The 26,444-nt window shown below is 37.5% G+C and overlaps 1 protein-coding gene across 3 annotated transcripts in view; it reads left to right on the top strand.

Annotated features, from left to right (window-relative positions):
- The window catches only part of lekr1 (leucine, glutamate and lysine rich 1), a 93,062-nt gene that overhangs the window by 44,825 nt on the left and 21,793 nt on the right, over positions 1-26,444 (top strand). For all 3 annotated transcript variants that reach the window (XM_018094379.2, XM_004914441.4, XM_004914440.4), the window contains exons 4-7: positions 3,019-3,138; positions 5,519-5,694; positions 10,278-10,463; positions 22,045-22,126. In XM_018094379.2, coding sequence (XP_017949868.1) covers positions 3,019-3,138; positions 5,519-5,694; positions 10,278-10,463; positions 22,045-22,126 — 564 coding nt within the window. The remainder of the gene's footprint in view (positions 1-3,018; positions 3,139-5,518; positions 5,695-10,277; positions 10,464-22,044; positions 22,127-26,444) is intronic.

Below are 26,444 nucleotides of genomic sequence, written 5' to 3'. Positions count from 1 at the left end.
CAAATGAAAAAAGACATGGATAAAACGTGTATAGTCGCATAAATGTCAAAATAAACCTCTAAAGCCACAAAGCAAAAAAAGATCTTCCATTTGTAAAAAGGCCACGTGCCATTTATTCCAAATGATCTCACTAGCTTTTAGATGGCATATTTTTCTTTCAGATTTGTCGCATAATAAATCACAAAAAAGTCAACATTTTTCTGCCACAAAATAGTTTTTTTCTGCAAAAAAAAAAAACCAAATCATGAAAACCCCCCCCCCCAATCTATAGTAAATGCCCCCCTTGGTTTAGTTAAACCACACACCCAGCATTTGCAGTTGCAGATTGGGAATAAGCAGAATAAGAATGTTAATATTCATAAACCATACAAATATAATGAACACGAAGTGAGTTGTTGCTTTGGAAAGGTCTATATGTAACATACAAAAAAGTAACAAAAAGGTTAACTTCCCCTTTTAAGGTTTGCCATAACTCTTTTTGAGTGTCTGTGCTGAAGCAGTAAATACACCATAAATCATATATTTCTAGCATTAGTCACTGCTGAATCAAACAGTGTGCTTAGTAACAGCCAGAAAATATTTTACAAAATGTTTGATGATGTTTACTGTGCAGTCTTGAACAAATTCTTCCCACTGCAAGAACAATTCAGCAGTGCTGCTCCAAACACGTATCATGTTGCAATTTGAGATTGGGTCTTGCTCTATTGAAAAAAATATGTGTGGTATGTTTTCTGTTCCTTTCCATACCTTAAGGCATTAGGTTAAGACTTTGATATTATGAAGGTAATTCCTACCAGTCAGTCATATGCTTTGAGTAATAAGAAACTTATGAAATATTTGTGGCATGCCCTATGGAAAGCACAATGGGCTGCCAGAGCCAAAGCTTGATTCCCTGTTCTTATATTCAGAATGGGGGGGTGGGAGAAGTTCATTGCTTTGTTCAGCATAAAACCTGCTTAGAATCAAGGAAACTTTTTAATGGAAATAAAGTCCTGTTACACCTAAGGGGTCATTACTGCAGCCGAGTGCTCCTTAGCGTGGCACCCAATGGGGTTGGGCAGAGACTGCGCTACAAAACTTGACAGGTTTCTCCCAAAATATAAGATAAAGAGCAGTGCTGGTTTAAACACTCTTTCTGTGACCCTCGATCACTGTAGGTAATACAGACAATACCTGTTTGTCAGTTGGGATAACTTTGACCAGTGTTACTAAAGCTATGGTTGTATATTGTATTTGGTCCTCAAACCATGATTACATCACATATGTATGGGATCATTTGCTCAAAAGGCTCTTAGGGGCAGATTTATTAAAGTGTGAGATTATTCAAACACTTTCTATTCATTCATATATTTTACAAGTGTATTTTTTGAAATGATGAACCTTTCACTTATTGAGAAATGCCCATAGGAATAAATAGAATGTTGGTGAATTTTAATGTGGTGAGCTCCAATTTCACACTTTCGTAAATCTGCCCCTAAGCCATCCCCAAACATTTTCAATTATTGTTTGTATTCTGTTGGCAGCATTTGCTTCGACTACAGCAGGAACTTTGGGGTTTATTTAATAAAAGATACTAGGTTTGCCCAGGTGCAGTAACTCATAGCAACCATTCAGCAGTTAGAATTCATCAGTCAGCTAAAAACATCTGATTTGTCCTGGGCAAATAAGGGGTATATTTATCAAGCTGTGTAAAAAGTGGAATGAAGCATTACTGGTAATGTTGCCAGGGCAACCAATCAGCAATTAGAATTCAACAGAAAACCAAAGCAAAGCATGTGATTGGCTGCTATGAGCAACATCACTGGTAATGTTTTACTCCACTTTTTACACAGCATGATAAATATACCACTTAAGGGTTGATTCACTAAAGTGCGATAACGCATTTCGCATGCTTTTTTGCGTTAAAATTGATTAAAAAAAAACCTTGCGATTCGTAGTATCGCATGCATTAAGTCGCATATCGCGTGCATTAAATAGCGCGCAACCGCATGTGTTAATTTTGCCACATTGCGTCAATTCTCACGCAGAAATAATACTAACGCATGATTCACAAACACTAAGACGCGCTAAATATCGCATTAGTCTGTGCGAAAATTAACACCTACTTGTGGCAGGCGGTAATTATAGAAAAGTACAGTTAATGAGCTTTTGGCAACACAATATGGACTTTGCAGTGGGATTTATTCAAGTATGTGTTGGCCCCAGAGTGATGCAGCCTCCAGTTTGCAGGGAAATGGTCATTTTCAAAAAAAGTAGTTTTACGAACGTAATGGTGTGTATGGCTAATATGGAGTGCGTGCGATAAGTAGCGCACGTGCGTTAATTAGTGTGCGCGACAAGTAGCATGCTGCGTTAATTAGTGCGTGTTGCGTTGAATACCGCACGAAAATAGTCATTGCGTCTAAATTAAAGCAAATATACTTTTAGTGAATCGTGCGTTAAGACGTGAAAAATTAGACGCGATAACATTTTTAACACATGCTATAAATATCGCTTGTTTTATTGCACTTTAGTGAATCAACTCTTTAGTGTCTTTTATTACATTAGGATGGCTAGTAAAGAATGTAACTTGTGCAGTTTGCTCCAGGTCTAGCAAGCCACAGAAGTAGGTTAGATTATATAATTTAATTTTACTTATTATATAATAATAATTTATATAGCAGACCAGTAAATGTTGTAGTCAGTTACTGACTAGTACCTAAGAATATGTTAGGCAACCCCCAGTAAAAGATTTTTCCCTACTGCACAGGTAAATAAGTTTAGGTTCACTAGTGGGTGCCGAACATATTGGCATCCAAGTTTATTGAGCCTTCATTATATTGTAAAATGCATTTTTATGTTTATTCAAAGGGAGTCGCCATACTAGTTCCTCTAAAAAATACTGTATATATAGAATCCTGCATTTGTCACATGCAGTGATATATAATACCATTAAATGTTATCATCTCTAAGGTATGGGAGCTGAATTGATTTACGAAATAAAATAATTTTCCCTAAATGCCCTGCTTTCCTTGGTAGACTGAGAATTGCATGTGTACAACTGCAGAAAAGAGAAGAGGAGCTGGAAATCCTTACAAAGGAACTTAGAAACTACAAAGAAGAAGTCAAGGCTGCCCATAATCAGCTGCAGATCTTGGGGTAAGCAAAAAGTTTTACAGCAATGCTTGTATAATATAAATAGTGGCTTCATTTACTATCCAGCCATTTGAAGTTAATACAACCAAGTGAACACATATCTGCCGGTTAGATGGTAAAGTAAATATGCTTTCTAATATTTCTTGTCCAAAACACAGAGCTCTGTTGTCATAGCAAAGCCACAAGGAAGAAGGAGCAACCCTTATCCTTAATCTCTACCAGAGCAAATTACTTACAGGGTTCAAGACAAGTTGAAAACCCTCATGACCTGTCTGCATGGAAGCGTGTTTGATCATAGTTTAAAGCACATCTCCTGTCTTTTCCATGTGTGTTATTTACAGTACATAGAGAGAAATCAGATTAGATCATTTTTTAGGAAATAAATGATAAAATGGGCTGTGGAAAACCTTCTGAGTTTTCCATTGGGTCCAGTTTTCAATGTTTGGCTAGTTTGAAGTGGAAGTTTACAAGCCCTTCTACAGGGTAAACCTTGAATAGCAAATGTGGCTGCTTCTGTTCTGAATTATCCACAAGTGATGTTTATTACCCAGCTGAATGCTATTTCTGTTGGGGCAGACCTATTTTGGTGAATTTTTTTTTACAGTCAACACAAATCCAGACTTATAACATATTTTTCAGTGATGTTTTAATTAAGTCAGATTTGAAAAAAAGACTGGTAATACATTGCAGGTCATTCACTACTCAGCAGATCAAATGAAATGCCTTTTATACTCTAAAGACATAGATAAAAGAGCATTTTTTTGCTTTCACAGATGCCTTGAGGGAATGTAGATTTCCTAAATACGTTGACTTCCTCTATAATCTTAAACCTCATGTTACTTTGAAAAAAATAGAGGATATAAGAATTTGTCAATAACACTGCCTGTAAACTATTTTATGTTTAACCATAGTAGCCTAGAAAGGCCTTAAAGAGATACTGACACCCGAAATAAATATTTTTCTTACATCTATCATAACATTGTCTTTGCATGCTATTAACAGTTTTGCAAAGTATTTTCCTGATGCTTTTACATTACCTATCTGATCCCTGCGATGTGATGGGTCATTGCCCTCACTGCATAATGTCAAGCGGCAGGGGCAATGACAAAGGAGAGCGGACTAGGGGTAGGCAGGAGAGGTATGTGATATGCAAATATATCTTTGCTGTCCAACACTGCCTGCTTCTTTCTTGTACTTCATTCATAAAAAGCTGATTTTTTTTGTTTTTAAAAGTTGTGAATGACTTCTAGATTATGTTGTCATAGCATTTCATACCACTGAGCATTTGTTCACAGTTTAACAACCACAGTTTACAGTGGACTGTTCTATATCATTGGTAATTATGGTTTCCAAATTACTCATATCCATATATCTTTGGTCTTCATAAGCATCTTACCTGTCTCCTTGCCCCTTAAAAAAGAACAAAACCTCTTTACAGAGGCCACCCTCCTGCTGAACTGTGACACTTTTGCACCCCAATAGGGCCCCACTCCCTCATACCTCATGGTAAAAGCCAAAGTAGTGCAGCAGCCACTGTCTCTGGTCACCTAACTTTCTCTCCTTGGCTATTTGCTGGCCAGAAACAGTGCAGATAAAGCAAGGACCAGCTTGGTGTAAAGTATACATGTTCCTGCTCAGTAATTGCTGCCAAAGAGCCAGGTAGAGCCTCCAAGCCAACTGTGCTAGTTTGCCTTTTATCATAAGTTACAGTAGAGCAGAGGCTTATTGGGTAATATAGGGAGTACATGAGTCATGTGGTTTGAGTGAAGCAGGAGGCCTCTGCTTGGGGAATAAATTGGTACAAAGGGGTTTTATTCTCATTTCAGCAGCATATTAGCATATGTAGAGATCCAAAACTATATTTTTCTCTTTTGTACTTTTGTCTCTGAGATAATAAGATACAGTCGTTTTGATGATGGTTGTTTATGATATCTGTACAGGGATTAATAGTGACAAATCATTAGTAGCACAAAAACCTCCTGGGCCATTTATGGTCTTCAGTTAAATTATCAAAAAAGTGTCTTGCTGAAAGCATGATAGCAATGAAATATCTGCTCAATTGCACCTGATTTGCAATGAAGTACATGTGCAGTTGTGTCAATTTTGGTAAATCAGGTGCTATTTCAGAAGGCTAGAAAATCAAGAGAATTGCCTATTTATGGCCACAATGACTTAATTCTGGGATAAACAGTGCATTGCTGAAAAAAACATGGCATTTGCATGTAATAGATGTTTCAAACTGACATCTACTTGTAAAAAAGTCTACCCATCATATGTGCTATTTGGTTAAACCAGTCTTCCTTCAATGTAGTTTACAGCATGTAGTTCAGAAGAATACTCACTGATAATATATGTAAAAATGTCTCTGTTTTCAATTAAACAGGAAAGAAACTACTAAACAGCGCTCATATCTAGCAGAGACCATGTCATTGCTAAGATCTCTACAGTTGGAACAAACAGCAATTAAAAACGTTACAAATGATACTTTAGTAAAGTGGATATCTGTTAGAAAAGAGCTTAATGCCCAAGTAGAAGAAATATCCAGATCACATACAGCAGGTGAGTTATCACTTTTATGTATCTGCAACCTGCAATCAAGCAACCATGGTAACCTAAGTACTTCAGCCTATTCTTACATGTACCTACTGGCTCCGCGGTACATATCTTCAGTGGTTTCATGTGCATGTTTCTCCCCATGGCATGCAGACAAGGCACACAGTTTCCTACATGCTAGAAAGAAATGGAGGTACAATTGGCAGGCATAACTTAAAGGGATTCTGTCTCAGAAAAACATGTTTTTCTACAAAACACATAAACGTTAATAGCTCTTCTTCAACAGAATCCTGCATTAAAATCCCTTTTTTAAAAGAGCATAACTGACAATGTGCCTTGTGGGGCCTTACCCTTAAAACAACATAATGATCAATTAATTTGGCTCATAGTAAACAAAGGTATATATTACCCTGTCACCACTACCTGTGAATGCAGGATCTTGTATTCCAGAATGGAGAGAAAGAAACCGCAATTTTCCTATGAATATAGCGTTGCCTGTGTTTGGTAAAGCTGTAGTTATGAGAGGGGGGCTGGGGTAAGCATGTAAGGGTCCCATAATTTATGCATTATGTAGAAGCACGGGTTAAGGCCTGCCAGAGCGTGCAGGATACAGAGGAGCCCCATCCTTACCTCTTGGCCTATGAAAGGCAGTAAAGGGCTGCCATGTTTCCATCCATTGCTTCTCTCTGCATGAGGCCCAGGTCTCAAATATGCTCTGGATTGAATGGTATTCTCTTCCACGAAATGTAGTTATTGTTGAATGTTCCATGGCACTTCCATTAAAACTACTGCAATAATGTTGGGCGCCACTGAGTATGCAACAATATTAGAACAATCATCAAAATGACTTACAGATCAGTATTTAACAAACTTTGGCTGTTCGAGCAATGTTCCTAATGTGAATCTCATACTGTATTGTTGTGGTTTTTTCCATTTTTTATAGACTTGTATTTCAGCATTTCTCCTTACACTGATCCATATGTCAGTAACTCAACATATTCTTTAGGGTTGACCACTGTCACATTATTTCACTAACACATTGAAAAGAATCCCTTTGTTCATATTTTTTTCCATCATCACTTACAAATCAGGAGGAACAGCCAGCCCCTATGAAATGTTTTCTTTCTCCTTAGGCCTTTCATTTAGAGTGTCCTGCAATGCTGATGCCTTCACCAGAAAAACGATTAAAGCACTCAGACATGTAATTATCAATAAGCCAAAAATGTTGAATCTCATCTGGCGATATTGTTTTTTTAGGGCAACCTCAGCAGGAATAAGTGCTTGAAATTGTTTCCAGCAATATTTTTCTTTTGAGGCATAATTATACTCTGAGTGTTAAGTAAAAGGATTATAAAGAATATCAAGGAGTAGACAAAGGAATTGCAACAAAATTATCAAAAGGATAAAAGCACAAAAATACAGTCTAAATAGATGAATGCGCTAATAAATCATTGGCTAACAGGTGCAGTGTTCCTACTGTATCTACTGAATGTATGTGTCACTAAATCCATTATATTTCATGTCACTGTGTATGTGGTCATATTGCTAGTTTTGTGAACCTCTAGAACAGATTACAATGTCACTGGCAAAGGAACAGGGTAGAACTAAAGTACCTTAGGCCTATAGCTGTCTTCCCAGGCGGCATATAAAGTAGCCCTCATGTGGCCTCTCCATGACTGAGGTAATGAGAACAGACACCGAAGCAAAATGTTTATGTGGTGACCGGCACATAAAATAATGCCTACATAACATACTGTATTTAACAACAATGCTTAAAGAGATACGGACACCAGAAATTAAAACTTTTTTATATCTTTCATAACATTGTCTTTGCATGCTATTTATAATTTTGCCTTTAAAGGACATGGAAAGACAAAGTCACTTGGGGGTGCCAAAATGTTAGGCACCCCCAAGTGACTGTAATCGCCTACCTTTTACCCCGGGCTGGTGCCTCTGTTAGGAGAGAACAGCACCAGCCCGGGGTACCTGCAGCGCTTCCTCCTTCCTGTATGGCCGCACGCTTGCGCAGTAGAGTGAGAGTAGAACTTTAACAGAAAAGTCGGCTTTTCACTCTACTGCGCATGCGCCTAACTCGCAGTCACATCTTAACGATACAGGAAGGAGGAAGCGCATCGCCCCAGGTACCCCGGGCTGGTGCTGTTTTCTCCTAACAGGGGCACAAGCCCGGGGTTCAAGGTAAGCAATTAAAGTCACTTGGGGGTACCTAACATTTTGGCACCCCCAAGTGACTTTGCCTTTCCTTGTCCTTTAATGTATTTGCCCAATGCTTTTACATTACCTATTAGATCCCCCCATGTTTGTCTATGAGGGGGCTGCCATAGTTATGCATTAGCAGTCCTTTAGCATTAGAAGCTATAACTGACAGGTTGGGAAGAGACAGGTATGTTAGCAAAACAATTAGGTTAAGTACCAATTACTTGCAATGCAGCCCTATGAGCGACAAATTATCAACTTGACCCATAGGTAATGTTTAATGTACATTAATATATTGAAGAGCAGTTTTTTAGAGTCATTATCACTATAAGATGTTACAAATTCAATTCTTGAAATAGCTGCTTAAAGATAAAGGTACCAAAGCATTTTTACTCAATAAAATTACTCATGAATTGATTTTTATCTGTAACCAAAACAATAATGCAGTTCAGTGCTCATAAGTTCATAAAGTTGAATCTTTAAAGTGTGTACATTTGTCATTTCAAGCTCTTTGACTACACTTCTTATTTTAATTGCCCCAGTGTATGCACGATTGTGCATGACCTGTTAGAGAATCTAATTCCCTGTTGCCATGCAACATTTCAGCATGTCATATTAAATGGGATATACCACACCCTCGGGCAATACTTAGAATAATCAGAACTCTTCCTGTTTGCCAAGGACATTTTACAGGAATGACATACTTATGTTCCATCTAAGCCTGTTGTTTGTGGCAGAATATATAGCAAGTACACTTTACTATTTATAGAGATAATATGTGCTCTTACTATTTTTGTGCAGCTTATGAGAATATTGCTAAGCCTTAAAAAGATTCTGTCGCTCAGATGACATTGGCAATAGCTGCTGCAGATGTTGCTTTCATAGAGCAAAGAATATGTTGAGCAATTTTCTATTTTGTGTTGAAAATGATCAAATATCGCTATTTGTCTCCCACACCATCACACACATGCACAAAACTTGAAGAAATCACTCATCACATTCCCAACAATGCAGCATTTCTCAGCTTAAGTTTTTGCCTAGAAATTCAGGCATAAATGTTTGCTTGCTTTCGCTTTATATATTGCATGCAACTGCCCCCACAACAAAATGACCTCATGTGGGTAAACATGGGCATACAGTTACATGCCATTCAGTTGTGTGCCGTTTATTTACCAGAAACAAACGCTCCATGCATGAGTGCCCACTGCGCAAAATTGGCTTTCCAGCATAGTTGATATCTTCAGACTAGAACAAATAGGATAGAAACAGGATGAGAAGTTCAGTCTTTTCACAGTTGCTCTGCTTTTGATAAAACAGTATCAGGCAAGCTTTTGTTTGGATCAATCGCAATACACAGTGATGACCAATTGATTTACCATGTTTCACAGAATAGCTCCTGCTTAACACCCAAACATCTCCTGTCATTAACTTAGCAGTTGTGCTCACCTCTGCTTCTAGTAATCTTCAGTAGATAGGACCTTAGTTTACTTTATTAGTACACAGATTAAACTTTTTTAAATCTCTGCACAAGGAAGTCGAACAGTACACCAACTGCAACAATAGATTTTTATTACAATAATTGGTATGTTCCCTTTTTTATATCCAACTACAGTGTCAGACTGGTGCATCAGTGGCCAACCAGGGCTGCGACTTGAAGGGTCCCCCATCTTGAGGCACACAGCTCCCCCCCCTCACAAGCAAGTGTGTGTGGCATTCCATAATTTTTGCTGCTTTACTCCCAGTGCCCAACGGCCATGTCCAACTAGACCACTGGTTGGATGCCAGAATTGGTGACCCTAGCAACCAGATAGCAATTTGAATGCTAGACTGGAGAGTTGCAGAGCCAAATATTATATCTGAATATTATTGCTTACAATAATTTTTAAGATGACCTCTCATTTTAATAGTAATAGTATTTCATATGTTATTTGAGGTAGACAAAGTGATGTACATAAGAAGGAACTATGTATGAATAGCAATGGTTTGATGAGCTATAATCATTTGGACTGTATTTTATACTATACAGTAGAGCTGTCTCTTAAGGGAGATTGTTTTGTATAACAAAGTGTAGCACTGTTGGGTTAGGGTATTTGGGCTTCACCAACCCAGATGTGGAGGTCCCACAACACTGTATATCTCTTGCTGCTGCAAAGTGGTCCCTCCATCCCCAGGCCCGGGCAGGCCGCCCTATAAGGGTCAGAACCACTAAGATTTCTCCCAGTGTCCCGTCGGTCCAGTCCAACCTTTGAGAGTAGCGTGGAATCAGAAACTCTGCACTTTTAGCAGATCTTTTAATAATACTAGCACCAGGTAAATAGTATTTGATATTATATTAATAACAGATTACATGATTACTATTATCGGTATCTCTTTAGAAACAATGAGCCTTAATGAATGTCTTGAGGCATCAGAGAAAGAAAAGTCTACCTTACAGAACCTAGTGAGCAATCTACAAGCCAAATCAGATTCTCTTCAGTCAACATCTCAGCAACTCTTAGCTTCACGTGAGAGTGAGAAGGAGCTGAAAAACAGATGTCATGAGCTGCAGATGCAGGTGCTTGGTAAGAGAATGTTATTGTTATGAAGCCTATTAAATGTACAATGCTTCAGTAATTTAGAACTATTCCTGCCTTGCTTATAACAGAAACTTAGGGGCAAGAAGACATAGGTACATCAGCAGGGAATTTTTATTTTAAAGAAATGAATGAATAAAAAACAAAAATAAAAAATCTAAATAAATTAGCCAGATTTAGTTCAGTGAGAAAAATCTCCTAATTCAGTTCCAGTTCTTCCCATAGATTTTAATGGAGTTTTCACATGATAAATTGATCTTATTAATTTATCAAATATCAAATATTCAATCAAATATTCAAATGACAAATATGCCACAGGCTGAAAGTTTTTATAATTAATCATAAAAATGAAACTCTGGATTGAGGTAATGTCCTCTTTTGTATTATTGTCAAAAATGATACCAGTGCTATGGCCTACAATAAGGTGAAAAAGGGAGCTCTGGAATATGAAACATGGCAGAAGAATTGTTGCCGTAAGGATGGTTGTTCATTTTCAGAGGACTTTTCTCTTGGTTGCCAATATTGTTTCATGGACTACACCTTAATAATAATTGTATATTGCAGAGAGTATCATCTGGGATAAATGTATGCAAAGATATTGAATATAACGTTGTTTGAATTCTTGACACATTAAACACAAGCAACTTTTTCCAGTACCTTTTTCTTTGAAGATATTTAATATAGATAACTGCATTGCAATTTAAGTGGCTCAAATAAAAGTGTAACTTTTTAGCCCACACTTAATGAGAGTTATTTTCAAGCAACCACACAGGCAACAAGTTAACACGGTGTAGCAATATTTTGCCTGTTATGGAGATGGTGACTTGCCCAGGATTAAGTACATGCTTATCAAAGGGAAGTGGCACTCATAATCATTTGTTTCCCATCAGAACAATGAACCTAAACGGTGCCAAGCCTATTTGAAATCCAAGGACGTGTTGCCTTGCATTGCTTTTCCCCATAGTCACCAGACCTCAACTTCAGTGACCTCTTTGACACTCTCTTGGATTCTCATATGTTATGAAATACACATAGTTTTTGGTAGTGAGCTGAAAATGTTTAACCCTGTTGTATTTTAAAGTGAAATAAAAGAGGTAGTTTGCATACAGTATATCTAAAACAAACATCCTGGCAAACAGCTTTACTTGCTTTTTATAATGAGGAGTATACCAAGTAGTTTATTTAAAAATATTAATTATTTAAAAGACTGGCGGAAAGGCTTAAGTTCTCCTTCAAAAATTTTGATTGGCAGCCAGTCCAATATGAAGATAAAGAAGAGGTGCATGTACCAGAATATAATAATTGCGTTTAAATATATGCAGGGCCCCACAAAGGGACAGATCTAATAAAACTAGAATTTATCTGGCCTTGAAACTCGTATAAACTCGACTTGGTATTTTTTTCAAATAAAACAAGATAATTCTTGCATTTATTAAATGTCACAATAATGTTGGTAGGGTCGAACAAAAATAGAAAACAATGATGGGATTAACTTCCCCTTGAAAGCATCTAGCAAAAGCACAGGCTGACAGTAAATATTCACTTTTTTAACTATTTTCAAGTAAAACTCAAACATTTCTTGTATTTGAAGCCTTCCATAGTATCCAGCGGTAGTTGATACAGATCAAACCTGCCAAATTTCTTTTTTCCGAGAAAAAAGTAACCTAAGTGTTAATAAATCTTGAATAACTAAAGTTATTTTTCGAAAATACGTAAAATTTCCGAAAGACTCAAATTCTTCAAGAAAAATAATATCAGAAAAATCGAGTGCTGACAAAACCCATTCATAAATCTCGAATATATCTACAAGTAAAAAAAAATCGACTTTTTCTTAAAATTGCTTAGTAGATGTGCCCCAAAAAGTCTATTTGGAAATGGATTCACACAGAGGATTTAACTGATCAACACAACAGAAAGGCTATGTGCAGTGCATCAGAATGTTATTGTAAATTGTTTAGCATTCTTTGGCTGTTATTTTGACCTGCCAAAGGTTTGAGCTTTTTATAGAAATAAAGCAAATATTTATGATTGAAAAATATTTAGAACAGTTTTACATTAAGTTGCTTATTTTAATTCTCAACTCTTTATGAATGTGTTAAGATTAAGTGGCTGCTGTGTGCTTTAGAGACAGATAGGTTTAAGCTCAAATCTTATACATTGCACAAGTACAGTTGATAATAGCAACCAGTTAGCACTTAGCTTTGAACCATCTACAAGTTAGAATATGAAAGAAAAGACCCAGTTGACTGCTATTGATTACTATACTTGTGCAAGGGGTCATTAACATAATAGACGCAGTGTGCATTCTGCCATTTTTTTTTGTAATATGCCGCTGCATTCTGCTCTTTACAAATTGCCACAGGTCTCTGTGTGAGTTTCGGAGAGCAGAGACATGCTGATTTGCTATATTGGTGAGTTGGCAGACACAGAGGTAGTAAGGATAGGACTGGCCTGCACCCCCTAATGCTGCTTTCTGCACCTTGCCCTGGATTTCTAATCCAGCATTCCCCAGGGTGCATTCCTAGTGAGCACTAAGGGGTGAGTTCTTGCTCCCTGGGGGTAAGTACATGACTGATAGCAGTGTAATAAAAGTGCTGTAAGGATGACACACTTAATCAGATACAAAACACAAAAATATTAATCTTTTGTAGTACTATTTATGCTGCGTACGAAGGACTACAGGTGACATTTAATGCTAGTTTAATAAAGTTAATTTAATAGCAAATAACTACATAAGTCCATGTATAATTATAATAGTTTTGCCATTTATCCCATAGATTCTATGAAGTTATTACTGTCTAAAGGTGACCATAAATGGGCCAATTAATGCTTCTAACCCAGACTGTGTCAGGAGATTATATATTACTTGCACCAGGCACAATTCTAAATGGAATATAAGGATAATCTTGCTTACACATTAGAAGGGTTTGACAGAAAGCCAGTATACAGATACCCCTTAAATACCCCATTATAAAGAGATGACCTTTTTCAGCCTTATTACTGAAAAGCTGTGAGGACACTAATCTTAACACAAAGGGAGTTTTCCTGTAACATTACTACTTCTCCATGAAACACAGTGGCTGCGTGCAGCGAATAGATCCATGATTATTAAGCATTCTTCTGAGAAGCTAAATTGTTATGCCTGTAAATACAGATAGTGAAGGCTGAGTTAATCCTTGGCTCTACATGCTGGTTACTCTCAGCATCTGTTTCAGAAATCTGGAAATGGTGGCTTAATTCACAAGCTGATATGAGCAGATAATGCCTTTTATGAACCTATGAACTACTCCCTCGCATGCCTTCAGGTACTGGCCTGGTACTGCATATATAGGACTGACTCATGACTATTGAACATCTCTACATCAGCCAGTTCAAAACCATATGGCTTTCTAAAGAATGTAGGTCTCCTAATCCTCAGTAGGATTATTGCTCTTTCCTGCACTTTCTGCCCTGTATTTTTCTCAAGTAATGGCAACATAAATGTCAGTCAAGATACTCTGGTTATTACACTGGTTATTATAGAGCTGTTCCTATTCTTAAGCAGCTATTGCCAGTACTTGACTGTGTTAATATTTGGGTACATTTGCACATAGAGAGGGTGCAAAAATGTTAAACCTTTTTGTATTTTTAAGTCAAAACCAAACTTTTGTTTTGTCTTGCTGTAGCAGATCCCATTGGCAATATATAAAAGTTAAATAAACTAATAACCATATGTACATTGAAGTGGATTGAATATGTTAATACAATTAAATTAGCAAAGGTGTTTTATCTTCATTTACACACAAGTGCTTGACATAACACAGAGCACACTTTCTCCCATGAAGAAATTTTTTGGTTTAACATAAAAAATAAACATTACCACACTTTATCAATAATACATGCCAGGCAAACTACCTACCTTCCACCAAACTGAATCCCCATAATCCACCACATATTCTTGGTGTCCCCAACAAACTCAAAGGGTGGTGTATTGGTTGCTACTGCCTGAGGCAGCTGCCCCCTCTCATCCTCTCCCCCCCAAATGTACCTGTTTTGCATCATATTGGGTCGAGGGCGCATTTCTAGTGCAAATCCGCTCTCTGGATTAGAAGAGCCAAATTTCCATTTTGAAAAGAATATTTACCAGAGGTTGCATTTTGCCATACCTAGTAACTTGCTGCATGCCAGTGTGAGACAAGGTTCACACTTTGCATAATTCCAGGGCATCCCTTCTGTATCTTGCCCCCCCACACTCACACACAATTGAGACACCAGTCCAGAATCCACCAGCAGTTTCAGAATCCAGTTTCCATAGCAAATTTTAACCCATTATGGTAGAAGCCCATAATCTAAGGCAGCCATCCTCAAACTATGTCCCACAGGCCGGATTCTGCCCCTCAAGGTAATTTACCTGGCTAGGGGAGAGAGGATGAGGCAGGGAGCAGGAGGACGCAGCGGGGAACTGGGAGAGGGAAGACACAGGAGTGAGCTGTAGTTTGACCCCGCAGCAGGGAGCAGGCAGCGAGGGCAGGCTGTAGTTTGAGATGGGGGAGCGTGGTTTGAGGACTATAGTCCCTCCCCCCAGCAGTCTGAGGGACTATGAACTGGCCCCCAGCTTAAAAAGTTTGAGGACCCCTGATCTAAGGGAATATGATTTTCCCTGTAGGGGAAACATTTATACCAAATATGAAGTGTTTGCCCGAGCCTAGAAAACTATCACCTGCCCTTTCTTCTCCTCATTAAATATTTTTTTTTAGCAAACCTAAGGGCACTTCTAATAGCTACTTGTGGCTACAGGTGCTCCTATTTGCAAGTCATCAATGATGTGCAAGTGAGGGACATGCACATAGGCTACCACAGGACACATACCATGCACAACTTTTACATGGTAGGTGCAAGTGCTGGTTGCACGCAGTTTACTGTCAGATGTGACTACTAGTGTTCTGGATCCATATACTGTATATGAGACACAGCTGTAATGCAGAGGAAATTACCTGGTCATTTTGCTGCCAGAGAGATTAGTTTACCCATAAAAATCAGATGGATATAGTATTAAAATTGCTTAATATAGCTCAGTATGGGAGATATTAGTAATATTCTTTAAATCAGTTTGTAAATTAGAAATGTCCTTCTCATATTAGAATTGGGTCTTGCAAACAAAAAGAGGATGTGAAATGGTGACTTTTTTAATTTGAATGCACATCAAAAGAATCAAACTTTTGAAATGAAATGCCAGAACAGGTTAGATTTTATAGTACTACTTTGTATAAAATACAGTCCATACTTAGCAACATCTGCTTGTATTCTTGTTTTTAATCATAGCCAGACAGATTGTCTTAAGCAATATTCTACAGTTAGATCAGGTAAAATAAAACAGAAACAAAAAATTATTTGTGGTTTCTTGTTCAAGTACCTCTCAGGAGAAAAACTGAAATGCAACTTACAGAGGAAATGAAATGTACAGCATGTTTTGTGTTTGGTAGATAGTGGTATAAACGAAACACTGTAGAAAATAACACCTTTTTCTTGCCTGGTTTGACTCAAAGTTCAGTTTCTTGTTGCCTTATCTTTCCGAGCAGTTCTTTACTGTTGTTCCTGTTTCATTGTAGCTTTTAAATGGGTCACATACCCAAAATACATTTTGCCTGTAAAAGATATTGTAATTCTAAAAAACTGTCCATATATATATATATTAATATTAACATTCACATTTTAAATACAAATGTCATTGGTTTGAGATGTATTTGTCAGTTCTTTTATAATAGTTCTATTGAAAGCAGTATTTGTTAGTTCATTTTCTAATCTGCCTTGGTGGTGGTTCTGACTTTAGAAACCAAGTAGCAGAAGACAGCCGAGTAGATTTGCTAATTACTTTAAAACCATTGACAATTTATAATGAATGTGTATTGGAAAGTTGCAATAACTAAAAAAGCGGGGGGTTTGGGGAGCACTCAGATACTACATAAAACATAAGGAAAGTAAAATGGAAGCATGACTTGTGCCCAGTTATACTACAAACATGCAAAATAAGTTTCATTGAGACAGGAAATCCTGATTTTCCTTTTTATTGGTTATTTAATATGTGTGCATATATGTGCCAAGAGATTTTTAATTACAATTTTATGATCATAAAATTGCCAAGTGAGGCAAATTGATTGATGAGAGCAGGGAAAAAAAGCAGAGATTTTAGACTGTTATTTTTTGACTGTTTACACAAGTAATATACCAGTAAATTTTAATATACACAATTCTAATAACATAACTATTAATGAATGGTTGACTCAAGGGGAAGTTCAAAAGAATACTTAAAAACAAACAAGGACTAGGACCAGATTATTTATTTATTTATTACTTTTCAGTGTAATAGGTTTTGTGGGGAGCAAGCATGCAGGGGGGGGGGCAATAGAGGGCAATGGATGGGGGCTTTAGACTGTGGGGGGGCGGTTTTTGTTCTCTGACTCAACAAAGAGATACCATAAAAATATATAAGTCTATGCTTTCCCTTATACTAAGTACAAAATGGGTTATTTTAGTTTGCCAAATCAGGAAGAGCAATTTCACTGTCTGGATGACCAAGGGCATAGGATAGGAGTAAATCCTTGTGAGAACAATGAATATTGGTTGTTAATAATGTTTGCTTTAATTACCTGCTATTGTTCAGTTTTTAGAGGTTCTTAAAGGAACAGTAACACCAAAAAATGAAAGTGTATAAAAGTAACTAAAATATAATGTGCTGCTGCCCTGCACTGGTAAAAGTTGTGTGTTTACTTTAGAAAGTCTACTATAATTTATATAAATAAGCTGCTATGTAGCCATGGAGGCAGCCATTCAAAGGAGAAAAGGCACAGGCACATAGCAGATAACAGATAAAACACTATTGTATTCTACAGAACTTATCTGTTATCTGCTATGTAACCTGTGCCTTTTCTCCTTTTTTCCAGCTTGAATGGCTGCCTCCATGGCTACACAGCAGCTTATTATATAAATTATAGTAGTGTTACTGTAGCAAACACACCAGTTTTACCTGTGCAGGGCAACAGTGCATTATATTTTTATTACTTTAAAGCGCTTTCATTTTTTGGTGGTACTGTTCCTTTAACAGATTTTACCAGTAATTGTTGTTTGGTCATATAGATAAGTTCCATGGATGATCAGCTCTCGGTTTAGATGCATTCTGCATTATATTATGTGCAAACATAAGGTGTGCAAATGAGCATGCAACGTGTATACATACAGTCCTCCAGTTTTAAATGCACTACCTGAAACATTTCCCTTAAAATTAGGTCACGGGTGCCAAATTAATGAGGTAATTTACCTTAACTTGATGTAACAATCTGCTTTTGGTCTTCATTTCTTAATTATTTACATTTTTCTGTGCAGCTGTCAGGCTTAGCATTGTAACTGCTGTCAGTGTGCTACAACCCTATTTGCACAAAAGATGGGACACTGTGTAAAATATAAATAAATAAAAACAGAATGCAATGATTTGCAAACCATTTAAACCCTACATTTAATTAAAAATACTATGACAACATGTCAAAAGTTAAAACATTGATTTGTTTTCTGAACAATACATGCTTGTTTGGAATTTGATACCAGCAATGTGGAAAAAAATTGGAAGACAGGAAAAGCTTTCTAATGCTTAAAAAATCACTCAGTGGGACATTTCACCAATTGACAACAGGTGAGTAACATGATTGGATATAAAAAAAAAGCCATCCCAGAGAGGTGGGATCTCTGTGCAGGCAAATACTGCAACAATTTAACAAGAACATTCCTCAACACAAAACTGCAAAAATGTAGAGATTTCATCATCTACAGAACATCTTTTTTTCAGAACTACAGCACCTGATCTCCTCAGTTCCCAGAGAGTTACAGAGGAGGTGATGCAGCACAGTGGGAAACATGTCCCTCTCCCAACTTTTTTCACACATGCTGGTTTCAAATTCAACATGAGCATATATTAAAAAAACAACTAAAACATTTCCCAGTTTTAAAATTTGATGTGGAGTCTTGTTTTCAATTAAAAATAGGGTTTAAATGATTTGCAAATCACCCCATTCATTTTGCATTACATTTTACACAGCTGCTCGACTTTTTTGGAGTTGGACCTTATTAACCAGAAGTCAGAACTGAAGGTAGGTAGTAGATGGCCTGACTAGAAAAATAAAATAAGAATAGTTGAATCCTCACAACCAATTTGTTTTTTGATTGAAGTCAGCAACCATGTAATTTCAGCTGCAGTATAAGAAGAGGTAAAATAAAAAGGTGAATGACTTGAAACTATAAATAATGTTATTAACTGAGATGTTTTTTATAATGGGTCATCTATAATATATTAAAAAGTTTATTTGAATTCAAACAACCCTGACATGCCAGAGCAGTATTTGTTCTGACATTGTAAATGGTTAGCACTAGAAACTTTTGGTCTCATAGAGAGACCCTTAATTAGACACTCCAGCAGGAGGTTGTGTAAAGGAAATACATGTGGTGGGCTAGAGAATGAGTCTGAGCCATAGTATTTGGGCAAAAAACTTGAGACGGTCAGTTCCTCGGAACAGGTGATCAATGGAAGGAGCAGTGAACCTAGAGCTATGAACCTAGTTATTCATGTGTTACAGAGAGGGGTCCATGTACCCCCTGATTTGAAGTTCACATCCTCATAAATCACATATTGGTAATGGGGCGATCACATGCTTCCTAATACCAAACAGGGACACCCTATACCCACCAATTAGGAGAAATAGTTTAAGGGGAGCTGGAATATGAGACATGTTTGGTATCATTCTTATTACCTATACATGAAACACAGCATACCCATATTTTTATTTTAATATTTGGTAGTGTCCCAGCTGGGATAAAAAGGTTGGGGCGGGGTGGGCTAGCCATTGTAGCTCATTCTTGAGGACCCATTTTGCTTTTGGAGTCTGTGCCCAGTTTTCCGACTCCTGCCTTAAGGGGCTGCAGCTGAAATCCTAATGAGCTACCTAGGATTTATTTAGTGTTTTAGCCCTTTTTATCAAGAAAATTCTATAAATTCTAAAAAATCTATTTACATAATAATTAACTAGTTAACTGTCAGCAGGAATGGAGTTAGTGAATGCTTGTTGAATTAGTGGAAACTAACTCTTGAGTTGAGTGTTGACTTGAGTGTTTGATACATTGGTACAAGGTGAAATAATACCAGTTATAAAGAACAGGGACATAATCATATTACATCTCTTGCCACTGTAATAAAATGGCTGGGTTAGTTGTAGATGGACGATATGTTTCTCCCAGGGTTTTGCATAGTTGGTACCCTGGAACATGGAATAATTAGTCACAAACCCAGCCCTTTAATACAGACCTTAGCAGCAAGGTGATTGCTGCAGCTGAGAGCCTTTTAAAAGACTCCAGTGGGGGGAGGGAGAGTCTCTTCCCCACTACACAGGTAGCAGGAGCTGCGCTGCATGAGAAAGGTACTTATGATTTCTGATTTTGTTTGCTTCTATTAAGTTGGAGTTGGAAAAGCCACCCAACTGTAGTTAGGCTGCCAATTGTGTTTAGCCAGCGCTCTGGTGCAAGGGTTTATTTTCCTGTTTCTTATTTTGTGTTTGTTACTGAAGTTTTGTAACAAAATAAACTGCTGGCACTTGCCTTTAAGAGAGCAACCTCTGTGACTGCTATGTTTACCCTAAAAGACTGTGGGAAGCGGCCCTAAGACACTGAACCAGATCCCCCTGTAGGTTCAAGTGTCACACCACCTAATTTGTTACAGATAGTGAGTGAATTGTGTGGGTGTTAGTCTCTTTTGGGGTGTCTTACGTTAGTCTAACCTGTGTGTAAGGTATGTGAGAGACTGCTTGGTAACCACATATAGCCATACCCATGAAGTGGCGTTTTTGTAACAAATCCCTTTAAATTTTACAGACTTTTTGTTCTGTTAAGAGTTATTGTATTTTTTAAAATAAATACAAGGTATTACCCAAAGGTTTAATCACTGTAGTGATATTATTAGATGGTATGGTATGTCAGAAGAGGCTAACTTTGCAGACAGAAAAGCCCACACTGTTCTGTATCAACAGTCTCTTGGCAATGACTATTTGGGCTATTTTTTCTCTCTGATATGTATATAGTCAAAGCTAGCATTGAAAAGGGGCTCAAAAACTTCAGCTCAGGCACATTATTCTGACAAAGACTACTCTCTTTTCTATTATTAGGTCTGTTTTATCTTAGAAGTGCCCTATTCTGTATCTCTATTAGGAAATGGCAGCCCTCACTGCTCTACATTTGTCTGAATGTGTTTCAATCTGTAACACAGTGATTCCTGGTGCTGAATAACAGATGACTTTCCAGCTGTATCATTTCAGCAGTTCCTTTCATGTAAAGCAAGACCATCGGTTTCTTTTTCCCCACTGTAATCGCTTGCCCTTTGCTAATCTCTTAGTGAGAGAGAACAAACTCACACACAAACTTCACATCTGCGTAGGATTTCAAGAGACCTTTTTATTCTCCTCTTAGGTGCATTTCAGGGTATTCCAGAGTAACAATTGATGGCAGCAATTTCATGTGAATAAATCTTCTAAGAACAATGACTCTTCTTTGGAGGGAAATATTTAAAGGAATGTTTGTGGACTTAAATCATGAATCTCCCACATTCTGTTCTGACTGAACAATAGTTTGTAAAAAATATATGACTTGTAAGCTGTGTGCTTCCACATTCCACTATTATTTTGTTCAGCACAATAGCTTCACATTGTATATCATTCTTGTTGATAGATTTACAAAGTGATAATCATTTACAGTCTGGGACAGAGCCACACACTCTACTATAGGTAATGAATTATTCACATATGGCTATGCTAATTTTAGCAAGAGTAGTCCATTTACATTGTGTGTTTACAGATATTATAAGAAGGAATGACAAAGCCACCGGTGCTTATGTGATTTTCAGTAGGTTTGAAGGAGATACCTGCAAATATTGGTATATGTTACATGTTCATTGGAGCTATGCTCTTGCCATGTGAGGACATTTTGAAAATTCCCAAAGTTTTCTTAGTAATGCTACTCAGGCCAGACATGCTCAACTATAGACATTGCATAAATTCATATTATATGGACAGTGGATAAATAAAGATATCTATAAAATCCCAAATAATAGCCACAGACTATCAAAGGATCAATTGGCCTGAGGTAGAAAATCCCATAGTAGGGGCTAAATCTGCCCCTAATTGTGATATGGGGAAATCACCTAAATTTTTTTATATGTGATAGACTGCGATCAACACATTTGTAATTTGTTTTTTACATTTTGCTACTTTATTTTTGACCTGGAATTGAAGCTCATTCTGTTTGTAATAGGTACTGACCAAAGCAATCAAAAGTAGAATTAATATGGGTCGAAAATATTATTACTACAATTTTTTTGTAGATGATTTGTCTATCAGCCTGCATGTAGTCAGCCAAGAGCTGGACTTAAAAACCAGTGACTTCCCTTTGTTCTACTGTGAATACATGACCTCTGTTCTTATTCTTTAGAAGAAACAAAATTCTGCAGTTATATTAGGTAATTATTACAGAATATAATCTCTGTGTATAACTTCCCTTACAGATCTGCAGCAACAGAAGGAAACTGCACAACTGAATCTACTAAACTTGACTAAAGAAAGTAACCAGCAAAAGGAAACTGCTCTGTAAGTGTTTTTGTTACTTTTAAACTTAAATTTAAGTTAAAAGCAGTGATAATTGTGTGCCCTGTGTTACACCCCTTAAGTTGCCTCTTCATTGTTTTTTCCCCTTACCTATTCTTACTTATTATTATTGCTATTAAAACATGTATAAAGCACCAACATATTCTGCAGCGGTGGATGTACTGGCATTCATTGTGACTATAAACATCCTTTACTGCCATCACACCCACATGGTTGGCAGGTCAGATTGATAGTATATTATTGGGAGGTACACTCATTGTTTGTGCTTCTGAGTGACTATGTTTACTGCATAATATTGGCATACACTTCCTTGTATTTTATCTGTTATATGCCTCCTAGCAAGATCAACAATGTCTTAAAGGCTCATATTTTAAACCTACTATATTATAAAGAAAATTGTCCTTTTACAGCTGTGTTTTTTCGTTATTTTCTGGCAGAATACTGCCACTTAATGGGACACTGTAACAAAACGGGCCACTTCCTTCCCTGCAAATGGCCCACTTTAAGGCCAATGTCACATAAAAATGCAGGTGGAGAAACAGCAGCTCTGAGTGAATCTGCACCCATCTGCTCCTTAGGGTAAGTGCACTGATTGGCAATGTGTTGCTTGTGTGACAGGCCATTGCAGTGTCTATCAGTCTACTTACTACACAGAGGGGATGGGTGCAAGGAGCAGGTGGCTCTTGTGTGACTGCCCATTACTGGTTCCTTTTTGGTGGTGCCTTTGCATCTCTTCTGTAACCCTGTAAATGGCACATCTTATTTTATGAGCTACCCATAATGTTTATTTATGTGATCAGGTGTAGAGAAAAATGCATAGTACAGGTATGGGACCTGTTATCCAGAATGCTTGGGAGAGATAACCCTTGACAAAGGCGTTTGAGCTGAAACATTGGGGTATTCTCTCATCCAGAGTATCTGCCTTCATATTCTTTTGTTCAGTTTTTTCACTGGGTAGTATGTATTGTTTATTGATGGATATTGTACTGTTTAAGATGCAATATTTTGGCTGCATAATGATTTGTTAAATAAAAATGTCTTTTAACTATAATACCTCCCTGGGAAAGTTTTTTTCTGGTGTGCAGGGTTTGTTTGGGGTTTTATTGGTATGTATAATCCTCTAATGGGGAGATTGTTGAAACCCTAGCACCTAGATATTTCACATATTCCATATATTTATTCTTTTTAATTGTTTGTAAAGGGCAAGAATATCTTAGCCCGGAGTGCCCTCCATTATCCTAAATTTTATCCAGAATGCTTGGGACCTGGGGTTTTCCGGATAAGGGGTCTTTCCGTAATTTGAATCTCCATACCTTGAGTTTACTAAAAAATCATTTAATCATTAAATAAACCTAATAGGATTATTTTGCCACCAATAAGGATTAATTATATCTTAGTTGGGATCAAGTACAAGGTACTGTTTTATTATTACAGAGAAAAAGAAAATAATTTTTAAAATTATTTGCTTATAATGGAGTCTATGGGAGATGGCCTTTCCATAATTCAGAGCTTTCTGGATAACGGGTTTCCGGATAACAGGTCCTATACTTCTAATTTATCTGCATCCCATGGTAAGTCATATCTGTACAGCACTGGTTTACGCCTTTATTCAGTATTGCACCTCCAGATTGTTAGTCAGTTGTCAGTAATGCAAACAGCTGTCTGAGTCAGATTAGCAGGATGTGCCCTTGAGTGCAATAGAGTTTGTCCTTTTGGCTTTGGCAGCTGAACAGAGATCAAACTGCACCCAAACTGCCAAGCTGTTGGGCCGTGAATGTTGTGACATGTTGGCAAAGCGAAACTGCCAGCAAATCAGAGCACTAATAGCAGCAGTGCCCCCCAGTGTGTGACAGGGACACATTCTATAGGAACTTTTACATATGATGCTTAATGTGCAAAGCCAAACACCGTGTGCAAAGTGCAAAGAAATACCTGCTGTCTTTTTTTGCACTACTTCATTTGGATGTTTGCAAATGGACACAGGCCTCTGTGCTCCAAAATGGCGGAACAGCTATTAGGTCCAGCTTTGAGAATGACCCCTATGATATGCCATATTCAGAATGTTGGCTATGTATAGTTCCTTGCGTAAGGGGGGGGGGGTAGAATATTTATGCAGGTCACTGTATTCTAATTCACAAGTTTCTTGTATATCTTCTCCTTTCCCCATCTCTATGCCCTCTCTGCCTCCTTGTGGCCCATTCCTCCTTGTCGCCCACTCTACCTTCTCCACTCTCCTTGAAAGTGCACCCATTTAGTGGTTATACAGTTATTGCCACAATCAATATGGGAAATATTTGCATGGATAGAACTGGGGGTAGAGGAACTTGCTTAGGGCCCAAAAGTGGGGGAGGGGGGGGAGCTAGACACATACCACTTCTTTTGCCTACTCTTAGTCCAGGGTCTTTCCCCCCTTGCATCGTCATTGCGCATGCACACACTTGTTTGCATGTCCTCTAACATGGGCCGGGCGAGGTGGCTGGCCAGGATGCCTAGGGTGCTTGATCCAGCATTGAATATTAGCTAGTCATATACAGAATGTATACATCCTAAACCAACATAAATCTCTTTTTGTACTAAGGTTCAGTCATGTCTATGTACATGTGTATGTCTATATATATTTATATAAATAATACACAAAAGCCATACATATCCCGCATTTGTCGCTTGATTTTTTTTGTCGCCCGTGTCTTTTTTGGTCGCCCCACGCTTTTTTTGTCAGCCACGCTTTTTTTGGCCCGACCGCGCCCAATTTTGACGCGACCGCACCCTTTCTGATGCGACTGCGCCCAATTTGACGTCACTAGAGATGGCCTTTCCGTAATCACAGGAAGTAGAAATATAGTGTATTGTACTGTTTATATCTGTTACTTAGATATTACCATGATGTCATTTCCTGTGTTAAGCTTGTTAATCAGCAGGATACACCTGTAGTTTGTTTACTGAGCTTGATAAAGGGCACACTGCATGCCCAAAATGTCACTGGATGCTCTACACCAGGGATCCCCAACCTTTCTTACTTGTGAGCCACAGTCAAATGTAAAAAGACTTGGAGAGTAACACAAGCGCCATAAAAGTTCATGGAGGAGCCAAATAAGTTGCTGTGTGCACTTGAGTAAAGTCACTTTTTTCTACAACATTTCCGGAGTGCTGCTGTTTTTTCATTTTATGCCAAATATGTTTAGATACTTCTTGCAACATTCTTTTATTTGATACATGTGTTGGAACCACGTACACATAAGTGTAACACTTGTAACACTATAGTTTTACCTATTTTCACTCCATTTTATTCAGTGCTCCACTCTGTACTTTGTGTGTGTGTGTGTGTGTGTGTGTGTGTGTGTGTGTGTGAGTGATTAAAGGGGTTGTTCAATGACTTAACTTTTAGTATGATGTAGAGAGTAATATTCTGAGACAATTTGCAATTGATCTTCATTTTATTATTATTTATTATTATTATTATTATTTGTAGTATGTTGATTAGTATGTAGTATGTTATTTAACTTTTTGTTCAGCTCTCTAGTTTATAGTTTCAGCAGCTATTTGGTTGCTAGGGTCCAAATTACCTTAGCTACCAGGGAGTGGTTTGAATGGGAGACTGGTATATGAAGGACCTGAATAGAAAAATAAGATATAAATGTAGCAATAACAATAAACTTGTAGCCTCACAGAGCAATAGTTTTTTGGCTGGTGGGATCGGTGACCCCCCCATTTAAAAGATGCAAAGAGTTAGAAAACGAAGGCAAATCATTCAAAAAATATAAAAAATAAATAATGAAGACCAGTTGAAAAGTTGCTTAGAATTGGCCATTCTATAACATACTAAAAGTTAACTTAAAGGTGAACCCCCCTTTAAAGGTTTAGGCACACACTCATTTAGGCTACAACCTGGGTGCAATTCAGAGCCATAATACAAGACTTGCTAATGTAGACCAGGAATTGTAACAAAAATATACTTATCCATTGGACCAAACCATTGGACCGAAATGAATATATTTTTGTCATAATTTCTGGTGTGCATCAACATTTTCAAAAAAAATGTTATATATACACCTATTTTACATATGCCTTTCTACAGTAAGTGAAACAGAGTGGCTGAGGAGTTCAGAGCTGGCACTTCTTTTAAATGTTTGAGTTTAAAGAGCGAATACATAACAACCTGCAAATATTTAATGTGCTTAGCAACAATTTATTTGCAGTGTTGCTAAATTACATTCTCTTGAGGAAGAGCTTTAATCACTTCTCTGAATTTAAATATTTATTTTAATTTAAATGAAAACTATGTTTTTCAGTTCCCAGAGGC

The sequence above is a fragment of the Xenopus tropicalis genome, chromosome 5, assembly GCF_000004195.4.
Source record: "Xenopus tropicalis strain Nigerian chromosome 5, UCB_Xtro_10.0, whole genome shotgun sequence".
Lineage (NCBI taxonomy): Eukaryota > Metazoa > Chordata > Amphibia > Anura > Pipidae > Xenopus > Xenopus tropicalis.
The sequence above is the reverse complement of the archived record's forward strand: the minus strand, read 5'-3'. Positions and strand labels throughout refer to the sequence as shown.